The sequence below is a fragment of the Dendropsophus ebraccatus genome, unplaced genomic scaffold (genome assembly GCF_027789765.1).
Source record: "Dendropsophus ebraccatus isolate aDenEbr1 unplaced genomic scaffold, aDenEbr1.pat pat_scaffold_432_ctg1, whole genome shotgun sequence".
In the NCBI taxonomy this organism is placed as follows: domain Eukaryota; kingdom Metazoa; phylum Chordata; class Amphibia; order Anura; family Hylidae; genus Dendropsophus; species Dendropsophus ebraccatus.
This window is the reverse complement of record NW_027210042.1, coordinates 72870-85124: the sequence shown is the minus strand read 5'-3', so window position 1 is coordinate 85124 and position 12255 is coordinate 72870. Positions and strand designations below refer to the sequence as shown.

General features: G+C 41.5%; 1 protein-coding gene across 1 annotated transcript in view; it reads left to right on the top strand.

Moving 5' to 3' along the window:
- LOC138776561 (alpha-actinin-3-like) overlaps nt 1-12255 on the top strand; it is a 54103-nt gene that overhangs the window by 21361 nt on the left and 20487 nt on the right. The window contains 1 exon segment of the mRNA XM_069956141.1: nt 9014-9128. Coding sequence (XP_069812242.1) covers nt 9014-9128 — 115 coding nt within the window.

Below are 12255 nucleotides of genomic sequence, written 5' to 3'. Positions count from 1 at the left end.
AGGGACATCGTTACTGATGTCCTTGCAGCCCTTACTTCATACATTACCTGTCCGGGTGCAGGTCTTCTTCTCCCGGTCCCACGAGCCGCAGCAGCTTCGGAGCAGGGTTGTCTGAACTGACAGACCGCTCAGCTAATCACTGGCCGCGGCGGTTCCGGCAAGCGATTGGCTGAGCAGTCTGTCAGTTCAGACAGCCCCGCTCAGAAGCCGATGCTGCCGCGGGGGACTGGGAGAAGAAGACCTGCAGCCCGGACAGGTAATGTATAGTTCTGCTGGAATCGTTGGTCGCCGCCGCACACCACTATTCAACCGTAGCAATGCGCTGGTGGCGAACGACAATTTTAGGTCTGAACCTAAATGAACGATCAGCCGATGACACGATCATCGGCTGATCGTTCTCTCTATTCCACGGAGCGAAAATCCGATTATCGCTCCTGTGGAACAGGCCCCTTAGAGTTCTTCAGGAATTTTTTTTTACCGATCAGTGAATGACCCCGACTAATCAAAGGTTTTGACATGTTAAAAGTTTTGTAAGTGACAGCTAATGCTTATGTATATATAAAAAATTAATCACACAATGTATTTTGAGGCAATAATACAGCCGTAAATAATGATCATGAATACTTGTGGATGTGTTCATGAAAACATAAATGTAAAGTAAGAACCCCGGAAAACATTGGGGAAGATTTATCAAACATGGTGTAAAGTGAAACTGGCTCAGTCGCCCCTAGCAACCAATCAGATTCCACCTTTCATTCCCACCGACTCTTTAGAAAATGGAAGGTGGAATCTGATTGGTTGCTAGGGGCAACTGAGCCAGTTTCACTTTACACCATGTTTGATAAATCTCCCCCATTGTGTTGGTCCAGTCTTATCATCACTTAAAGGGATACTCTGGGAAAGGGGCTTTTTTTTTTAACATATGCCCAGAGGTGGGTTGTTTTAAAATAATAAAGCACACTTACCTCCTGGCTCCAGCACCACTATCTTAGGCTAGGTTCACACTGTGTTTTTGCAAGCCTTACTGCTCTGTCACACTATTCAGGCACTTGCGGGTCCAGATGTTGCAGGCAAGCCTACCCAATCAGCGACTGAGGCAGCCGCTTATTGGCTGGATGAGCCCTAGGACCCAGAAGTGGCCGAACAGTGGGACAGAGGGGTACAATAATGATGTTCGAGTCAGGAGGTAAGTGCGCTTTATTATTTTAAAACAATCCACCCCTGGGCATATGTAAAAAAAAAGCCCCTTTTCCAGAGTATCCCTTTAAGATTAGGAACATATTCCTTCCCTTTAGGGTAGACTGGCTTATATGTTAAGGTGCACATACATCTTCAATAGCCATTGGCTGAACATTAATTTGGCCGACAGCTATGTCACCTGACCTCCGTTTATACATAAACATTTGGTTTGCCTGAATGGGAAGAAGGGAGGTGGCAGAGACTTTTCTCCCTGAGAACAAATGGGTCAGGCAGTTGAAGTCCAATGTATCTGATCCATTTAGCTTACATGTCTCCTTACACATCACATGGTTAGCCAGGGCTTGATCAGTTTTGGGTCTTGGGTGCTCAGCCGCTTGATTCCCATGGGTTGTTCTAATGATCATCCAATACTTTTGATAGGACTCATCATCCAATACTTTTCACATGGCTCATGTTAAAAGTTTTGTAAAATGACAGCAGCACTTTGGGGGACATTTATGAAAAGTATGGCATACGCCTGCCGTATCCCCCGCTTGCCCGATGGGCAGGCAAGGGGGGGGGGGGCTCATCAAGACGGCGAGGAGGCGTCTTATTAAGCAAGAAGAAAATACCTAATTATGATCTAGCATCTAACATATATATATATATATGTATATATATATATATATATTTATATATATATATATATGCGCTGCAGAATCTGTTGGCGCTATACAAATAATATCATATATATATATATATATATATATATATATATATATATTTATTCCAATTATTATTCATCATTTTGAGATATAAAGCCATAATAATATTGCCAAAAAATAAATCATATCGATGAGTCATATCATATCGATAGTCGGAAGTCTATGGAGGAACAAAAAATGATTATTTTTAGCCTAGGTTCACACACAGTAAAAAAACAAAACAAAACAAAACAAAAAAAAAATTTACTTAGGTAAACGTATAAAAAGTGCTGCGTACACATTGTAAAAAATATCATTTTACATAAACTTTAAGGCTAGATTCACACACTAAGTAAAATTAAAGCAAAATACGGCTTCAAAAATAAAGGGAAATAAAAAAATTCGAAGTTGGTTAAGAATTCAGTCCAATCGTGTTCCTTGGAATTTTAGATATACGTGTGGAATTTATTTCCTGTTATTGTTCCTTACGTCTCCTATAATAACCGGGACACGGAATAGTTTATGGGGTTCTGGACGTCCAGCTATTGGGAATCCATCTTGAAAGGCCCTGTCTGAGCTATAATGGTTTGCAGCATGTGTAAGGGGAGTAGCAGGAGGAATCCAGCATCATATAACAGCTGCTATTCCGGACTGCGGAGCCTTTAATGGTAATGTCTAAATTAGCTCAAGATTCCTCCACTCTGGGGGGGTGAAGGAAACGCAGGGCATGAGGTCACTTGGGTATTTCGAAAGGAGGACCTGTCTTAATTAGGGTATATAAGAGACCTGATACATTTTAAGGTTGGATCAGGTTAGTTGAGGAGATCTTGGAAGCCGAATATCATCAGGAAAAGACTCCAGTAGTTCCCATTCTCCTAGAATTACATAACAGGGAGTCTATGAGGACATAGAGAGGGTTACCAAAGAAAAGGGAACAAAATCGCATAGTGTATCCTAGATAGCTGAGAATTTAGAATTGTAATTAATTCACGTTAACAAATGGACATTATTCTTTTATGTATATTATACAGTAGCGCCTCTAGTGGTCAATTTCAGTACTGCGCGTCTAATTCAAACTTAAAAGGTTTGCCCCTTTAATTTGAGAGTCAATTTCCAAGATTTTTCTGTGACACGTAAGTGGAGAATATGTGTTATATATAATTGTACCGCTATAAAATAAACTCTTTAGATGTTCTAGTCCTATTTATGTGACTGTACACATGTATATGTGGTCAGCTATACTGACACCCCCCCCCCCCCAAAAAAAATGGCTCCCGTATCTAAGCATTGCTTCAGAGCAGTAGGTTTCTATGGAAGCTCATACAAAGGGAATGATTTGTTAAGAGTGGAAAAGTGAATCTTTACCTGTATAGATTTGCAATAGGCACCTGTCATACATAGGATCCTATGTAAACAATGGGGGAGATTTATCAAACTGGTGTAAAGTAGTGCTGGCCTAGTTGCCCCTAGCAACCAATCAGATTCCACCTTTCATTCCTCACAGACTCTTTGGAAAATGAAAGATTGAATCCGATTGGTTGCTAGGGGCAACTGAGCCAGTCTTACTTTACACCATGTTTGATAAATCTCCCCCAATATATATATATATATATATATATATATATATATATATATATATAGAGAGAGAGAGAGAGAGAGAGAGAGAGAGAGAGAGAGAGAGTTATAGAGAGAGAGTTATTTTACTAGATTTAAAGGGGTACTCCAGAGAAAAAGAGTTGTAAGTTACTTCTAATTAAAAATAAACTAAAGTCTTCCAGTACTTACCAGCTGCTGTATGTCCTGCATGAAGTGTTTTTTTTTTTTTCTTTCCCATCTGACAAAGTGCTCACTGTCCATGTCAGGAACTGTCCAGAGCAGTAGCAAATCCCCATAGAAAACCTCTCCTGCTCTGGCATGGACAGAAGTGGCAGCAGAGAGCACTGTGTCAGACTGAAAAGAATACACCATTTCCTGCAGGACATACAGCAGCTAATAAGTACTGGAAGACTTTATTTTTAATTAGAAGTAACTTAGAACTCTATTTTTCTCTGGAGTACCCCTTTAAATCTCCATTCAGCAATACTCATTCATGTGACTCTGCTTGCACAATAGTTGTGCTTCTCTAAGTGAACTGTTCTCAACATCAGCGCCATGTAATAGAGTATAGACACTGATAAAGATTAAGAGGGCTGATCCCTGGATCCTATCTCCAATAAACACTAGATTACTTTTAGTGCCATGTACAAGTGTTGGCCAAATGCTTTCTCGGCATCATTAAAGGGGTTATCCAGCGCTACAAAAACATGGCCACTTTTCCCACTACTGTTGTCTCCAGTTCAGGTGCGGTTTGCAATTAAGCTCCATTTACTTCAATGGAACTGAGTTTCAAAACCCCACCCAAACTGGAGACAATAGTAGGGGGAAAGTGGCCATGTTTTTGTAGCGCTGGATAACCCCTTTTAAATTTAGCTTCTTAGTTATATTTGAGCAGCATTAAAGGGGTTAACCAACACTACAAAAACATGGCCACTTTTCTCCAGAGACAGCACCACTCTTCTCCATTCACTTCAATGGAACTGACTTACAGAACCTGCACCCAAACTGGAGCCAATAGTGGTGCTGTCTCTGGAAGAAAGTGGACGTACTTTTGTAGTGCTGGATAACCCCTTTAAGTCTTGTAGTGTGTTCACACCTTCATGTTTTAAAGTGAAATTTTAAATAAAAAGAAACCAAAATAGATCATAAATACAAGGCATCTATCAAGGATAAAAACTTAGGGTATGTTCACACTGAGTAAATCAGGCGGAATCCCACCTGGCTCAGTGTGCCATAGCCTGTCTATTGGGGAGGGCGCTCTCCCATAGACAGGCTATGGCACACTGGGCCAGGCGGGAGTCCGCGGTGGAAAGTTCCGCCTGATTTACTCAGTGTGAACATACCCTAAGGCTCCTTCTCTTTTCAAATTGATTCCTGGCTTTGTATTCACAATTTCAGTTAAAAACCTGAAGGTGTGAACGCACCCTTAAAAGATGATGTCTCTGCCTGCCAACACGATGGTTAAGAAGAGTGGATTTAAAGAAAGGTGGAATGGGGTTAGTAGGCCGGTGTGACCTGTTACACTGTATCTATTGGCCGTGTTGTGCAGTCATTTACTAATTAACTCTTTTATGGTGGGCAACCCATGTAGGACATATTACCATTGGTGGGTTGTAGATGTCTATGGACTCTGTATAACTCTGTGTACATAACCTTATTGGAGTAGTGTGATAGTATAAACATAAGATCAAGGGAAAACATAGGGACTCCAAGAAACTATAAAAGAATAAAAAAAAATGGCCACCATTACTTAAAGGGACTTGACACCATGAAAATATTATCTACTCTATCAGCATCAGGTTATAGAGCAGGAAGAACTGAGAAGATTGATATGCATCTTGATGAGAAAGTATTCTGTATAATTTGATTGAAGTCCAAACTCTTTCTATTCTGGACTCCTTAAGTATGGAAAGGTCCGATATTTCAATCAATAAATGACAAGTTACACAGAATCTTTTCCCACAAAGATATATCATTCTGCTCGGCGCCTCCTGCTCTATCACATGATGTCAATAGTTTACATAGCATTTTCATGGTCACAGGTTCCCTTTAAGTGTCTGAAATTGTTGAAACTGAAGCTCAGTCCTTGCTTATTGTCAGATGTAAAAGAAGCAGCTTTAGCTATAAAATCAATAAAATATATACAAAGAGCAACAAGAGACATTTATGTAATCATTATTTGTGTAAATGATAATTAATGGTATATATATATATATATATATATATATATATATATAGTGTGTGTGGTAATGAGCTCCAGCTCCCGTCATGTATATACACCTACAGCATCACGTAACACCATGCCTTGCCCTTGTGGAAACAGCTTGTACAGCTTGTAGCTTGGTTTTATCGCCTTGAGTTTGACAGCTGACAGCTGCGGAGAAGGTAACTTGGATCTCATGTGGGGAGGCCTGGCTGAAGGCTGTCGCTCAGGATCAGCAAACTCAGAAGCAATACCCTTCAGTGGAGTATGCATTTACTAATCCTGAAAACACAACTATCACGATGAGTTTATAACCAATACATAGAGTCTAATCCATCTACAACAATTACCTTGGGCCACTGCATAAAAAGGAACAGAAACTCAACTCTACAGGGACATTGTAGTCTAAAGACGTCCATAACCCATTGTCCCAGTGTTGAACTGGGGTATCTGGGGCCCAACAGAGGAGATGATCCTGGGGCCCACCAATGAACAACCAGTGAGAAACGACATGTCAGTCAATGTTTGTGCAGGTTCTAAAGCTGGGGGCCCACCGGAGGATTCTCCAGTCCTCTGGTGGGCCAGTCTGCCACTGGTAGTCACTGACCATAAAACGTGTTTCTCCTGAATATATAGGTCCTCTTCTTTCAAGTTGTTGGAAGACACATCATATCACATTACTACTACCACCACAAGGGGACATGACCCCAATTCTGTAGGGTCCCTAAAGCCAACTCTGCTTAGGTTTACGACTAACATTTCAGGATTATGAAAAAGCTTGGTGACCCGTAACAATGGCCATATTGGTTTTCACTAGCTACATCCATTTTCTAACAATGTAATAGGAGGGCGCCCAAGAAATTTAAACAATCTAAAAACTTTGCCCACTTGAGGATGAGACTGCGGCCGTCACGGGTGCTGTTGTTTTAGTGGTGGCCATTTTTTTTTTCTCGACTTTGGTTGAGTAGTCTATTGTTATGATGATCTGGTCTACGGCCCACGGTAGTGATCCTGGATGAGCGGTGATAATCTGCCCTGCACAGTAACAATCCAGGCCTGGCAGCGATAATCTAGAAGGTATGGGAACAATCCGCGGCCGTCATACACTCCCAGCTCTGCCAATGGTGAATGGTCAATTGTACTGTGCTTTCTAATGCAATGACTCATGCATGACTTAAGCGGCCCGAGATACAGTGATGTATATGTATACAGTGTCTGTAGAATAAAGCGCTATTCTATGGCTGGAGTCGAGGTGTCATGTGGTATGCCGCGTCCTAAATAGACCATCACTGCCATAAAGTCCTGCAGGAAGATGTTAGCAGCACATTGCAGACAGTAATAGGATCCCCCACCTGTCCTTCCCTTTGGTATGGGATAGCCAGGCTCCCTCATTCCAAGATGATGTACAGTGTCCATCCCATAAACCCTCTTTGGGACTCTCCAGGATATCGTTACCCTAAAAATAGCTTTCTAGGAAGCTGACAGATTTGTGGCTTTGGCCAGACGCCTAGAAAAAAAAAAAAAAGCCTTGCAGCTAGTGGTTAACATAGACATACTAATACATACTAATGGACCGGGAGAAAAAAAACTGAGATTTTTCTATGCTAGAATCAATGCACTAAATATATCTGTAAAACGACAGCAGTCAAGTAATAAGATCTAGTATTTAGGTCTATGGTTGCATCCTGCTAATTGTATCTATTAAAGGGGGACTCCAGAGGAAAAAAAAATTGTGTTTAAAATCAACTGGTCTCAGAAAGTTATACAGATTTGTAAATCACTTCTATTTAAAAATCTCAAGTCTTCCTGTACTTATCAGCTGCTGTATGTCCTGCAGGAAGTGGTGTATTCTTTCCAATCTCTCTGCTGCCACCTCTGTCCATGACAGGAACTGTCCAGAGTGTTAGCCAATCCTGTTATTACTGTTGTTTCTATATTCTTTGTTAACTCATATGTTAGCTTGTTGTACAAACATGTTTACTGTTGGCACTAAATTCAGTGCTTATAGATTTTCTCTTTTGTAATATGTTCTTAAAAAATCTAATAAAAAACATTGAACCAGAAAACCTCTACTGCTCTGGAAAATTCCTGATATGGACAGAGGTGGCAGCAGAGAGGCTGGAAAGAATATACCACTTCCTGCAGGACATGCAGCAGCTGATAAGTAAAGGAAGACTTGAGATTTTGACACCAGTTGATTTGAAATGGTTTTTTTTGCATCTTAGATCGCATCTACAACTGTAAGCATACCGGCAGAACAGCATTCCGGATACCGGTCAATATTCAGTCTAAAAAGGTTGCCTAGGATAAGTAAAAGCACAGCTACTTTTTTGCAAAAACAGAACCCCCACCCCCCTATCATCCTCAGGTTGGGAGTGGTATTACAATACACTTCTATTCTTTTTAATGGAACCGAGCTGCAAAACCCACACCCAAACTGAGGACAGGGGTGGTGTTGTTTCTTGAAGGAAATGGCCATGTTTTTCGAAGCATGGATAACTCCTTTAAAGTGTCACTGTCGTTTTTTTATTTATTTTGCAGAAATCAATAGTCCAGGCGATTTTAATAAACTTTATAATTGAGTTTATTAGGCAAATATGCCATTATCTGCATTCATAAAGACTTTCCCCAGCCACCCCCCCTCTCTCATTTGACTCTTTTCCATCAGTCGGGCTTTGTGTAACCTATGGAGAGGGGAGGGGGGAGGAGGGAGATTAGTCACCAGCAGAGAACAGAGAACAAAGGATTACACAGCGGGACCTGTGTGAAAGCTGGTATTCAGAAGTCAGAGAGGTCACTTCTAACTTCAGAGGAGATAGCCTGGTGATGTCGCTGTAAATTAACTCTTTGTTATCCTGTTTTGGTGCCTCATCGCCCTCAACCACTCCCCTCTCCATAAGAGAAACATGAAGAGAGGGGGGAGAGTTTCAAACATCTTTTTTCATGATAAAAATGCATTTTTCGGCTAATAAACCCAATTACAACGTTTCTTAAAATCGCCTGAACTATTGATTTCTGCAAAAAATTAAACGATTTTTCGTGAGTGTCTCTTCAATTTTTTTCTTCTTACCTTAATGTCACATTAAGGTAAGAAGAAAAAATTGAAGAGACACTCATGAAAAATATTCATACAAATAATTTGAGGGGAGACATTGTATGCAAGGACTAGTCCAAAAGTGGAAAAATCCTTAAAATAATCCTCCATGAGTGATGGTTATATATAGTGATGGTATGGTATAGTGATGGTAACATATAGCAAAACGTATAGTGTGCAAATCTGTAGATAAAAGCAACAGCCTATTAGAGCCAATCCCCTGTTGTGTCTCCACAGACCTTTACAGCCTGGTGCAACTCTCACCTCAGGAAAGCCGGAACACAGATTGAGAACATAGAGGAAGATTTCAGGAATGGCCTGAAACTTATGCTGCTGCTTGAGGTTATCTCCGGTAAGTGGTATACGGGACAGTGAGACCCTGTACAGAAGTATATAGCTAATAGCAGTTATATTCTATTAGTATTGTTACGCACGTATTACGCTGAACAGTTAAAGGGGTTATCCAGCAAAACATTTTGCTTTCAAATCAACTAGTATCGGAACCTTTTATATATTTGTAACAAATGTGGCCTTCATGTACTTATTAACTGCTGTATGTCCTGCAGTAAGTCTGACACAGTGCTCTCTGCTGTCACCTCTGTCCATGTCAGGAACTGCCCAAAGTACACTATTTCCTGCAGGATATACAGCAGCTGATAAGTACAGGAATAATTTTTTCTGGTCTTGGATAACCCCTTAAAAGCTATATATAGTTATCAGAAGTGTCAGTGCTAGCCCTAGACAGCTTTCATCAGGATCTGACTGCGATCTAATCTGACTACAGCAGACATCAGACGGTATACGGTATAGCCACTGGGAGCGAGGAGGGAAATTGTGGAACGAAGAACCACGTATGTCACACACCATCTGCACGGGACTAGTATTTTCAACTATTTGAACAACCGTCTCACACAAACAGGAGAGACCATGCTGCCTCCATTCCTGTGTCTGAGGAAATGATCAGAATTAGCTAGGCCTCATCCTCACAATCAGTGATTTTTATGGTCCGCATATACCTCCGCAATTTTTTCTCTGTGACTGGGGAGAATGGTTAGCAATGGCATCTGTAAAAATGTTGAAGTGGTAAAAAAAAAAAGAAAAAGTAATTGGTTTGCTTAGATTAGATCCACGTTTTTTCACGGACGTCACGAATCCCATAGACTTCTATTGGCTAATCCATGTCGCAATTGCTATCTGCATTATCTTTTGACAGCACGGATTATGGATATGTGAAAGCACGGAACGTGTGAATAGCCCAATAGAAATAGTCAATATCACGGACAATGTTACTGAATGTGTGAATAAGGCCTTAGGCTAGAGTGACATTATACTAGTATGAGAGAGTATCTGGAAGAAGCCATCATAAGTAAGGGTGCGTTCACACAATCGGAATCTCCGCCACAGACTTCGCTCAGAATTCCGCCTACCTTACTGTCTCAATGTTAAGTATAGGGCGCCTCCGCTGAAAGACTTGACATGTTGCGGAGAGCAGAGGCGCCCTATACTTAATATTGAGACAGTGAGGCAGGCGGGAATCTGAGAGGAGTCCTTTGCGGGGAGTGCGCTCGGAATTTCTGCGTCTTTTCCTCTGTGTGAATGGGCCCGTGCCATCATATTGGATAGATATCTGGAAGCACTGCTTTAAAGGGGTATTCCAGAGGGAAAAATCAAATCAACTGGTGTCAGAAGGTTATACAAATTTGTAAATCACTTCTATTTAAATATCTCAAGTCTTTTAGTACTTATCAGGTGCTAAATGTCCTGCAGGAAGTGGTTTATTCTTTCCAGTCTGACGCAGTGTTCTCTGCTGCCACCTCTGTCCATGTCAGGAGCTGCCCAGAGCGGAAGAGGTTTTTATGGGGATTTGCTACTGCTCTGGACAGTCCCTGACATGGACAGAGGTGGCAGCAGAGAGCACTGTGTCAGACTGGAAAGAATACACCACTTCCTGCAGGACACACAGCAGCTGATAAGTACTGGAAGACTGGAGATTTTTAAATAGAAGTGATTACAAATCTGTATAACCTTATGGAGTACCCCTTTAATATAGGATGCAACAGAAAAGGCTTTGTAGGCCTCTATGAAAGGAAACACATTCGCTGTGGCCTCACAGATTACAGCTCCGCAACTCATAGCTTGTACAGAACCCTAATGTAGTCACGTGAATGAGCCCTAAATGTAAACCTAAGAACCAAGTGACCCCAGCGGTGCCATAGTGCCAACCTAATAAAAAATTTCTTGATTTCCATTTTTTTACCTACTTCATGTAGACCTGATGAAGAGAACATTCGGTCCCCTGAAACACGTTGTATTAATTAATGTTTGTGTAGTGCTCCCGTAATTCGCTTACCTTTCCCACGCTCACCTCTCCCATAGATTTCTGAAGTCTGTCTGCTATGTATGAAGATGCTATAGTTTAGCCAAAGTTACATGGTCACATCACTGTGAAGAAAGAGTTCTCTCTATTACTGTGCACATCACTACTTTCTGCTACTGTCAGAGATGGCAGTGGGTGGCAGGTACCTTTTAAGACTGTATGCCAGTAATGCTTCACTCCCTGGCTTGCTGCAATCTCTGACATGTAAAATATTTTTTGTAATGATAGAAGCTTATTCAGACTATCGCTATCTGATGAGTGGGCGTTTGATACTCAGCACCCCTTGTCAATTTGCTGTATGTCAGATCTGCAGCACCCACTTACACAATAAACAGAGCCAGAAGCAGACAACTCTTAGCAATGTGTAGTGGCCAAACTGAGTAACTGCAGCTCCCTTCCTATTCATGGCAATGGAAGCTGGGCTGCAGTTACCGAGAATGACCACTACACAATACATGGTTCTGGCATACAGCTGACCAGCAGAAGTGCTGGGTGTGGGAGCCCACTGATCAGATACTAATGGCCTATAATTAGGATTGGCTATCCATCAAAAAGTAGCAGAAAGTCTTCCCATCATATCATTGGGGTAGGGGCATAACTACCACCATAGCAGCCATAGCGGTTGCTACTGGGCCCGCTGCATCAGGGGGCCTAGTGGCCCTCTCCTGCAATACACTACGCCCCGAGCCATCATCATTTGCAGCCCCCAAGTGGCTGAGCGGGCCTCCTAAGTGCTGCAAATGTCCCTTTAACTGAAAGTGCTTTTAAGGATCACTTACAGTTAAATGCTGATGGTTATGACTACACTTGACAGGTTTGTTGTCAGTCGGGAGGGGGACCCAATCAAAAGTTTGCTATGGGGATCAGCCATTTCTAGATTGGGGTTGAGCTGCAATGCAGGACCAAGCCCATGAATGAGTGCGCCTCTGTTTCTGGGGGGAAAAGGTATTACCAATGGTTTTGTTTTTTGTTTAAGGCTGGGTTCACACCACATTTTTGCAATACGTTTTTTTTTTTTAATTCCGTTTAAAAAAAAAAAAAAACAGATTGAAAAACCGATGCATTTGTGTGCATCCGTTTTGGTCCATTTTTCCCTTGACTT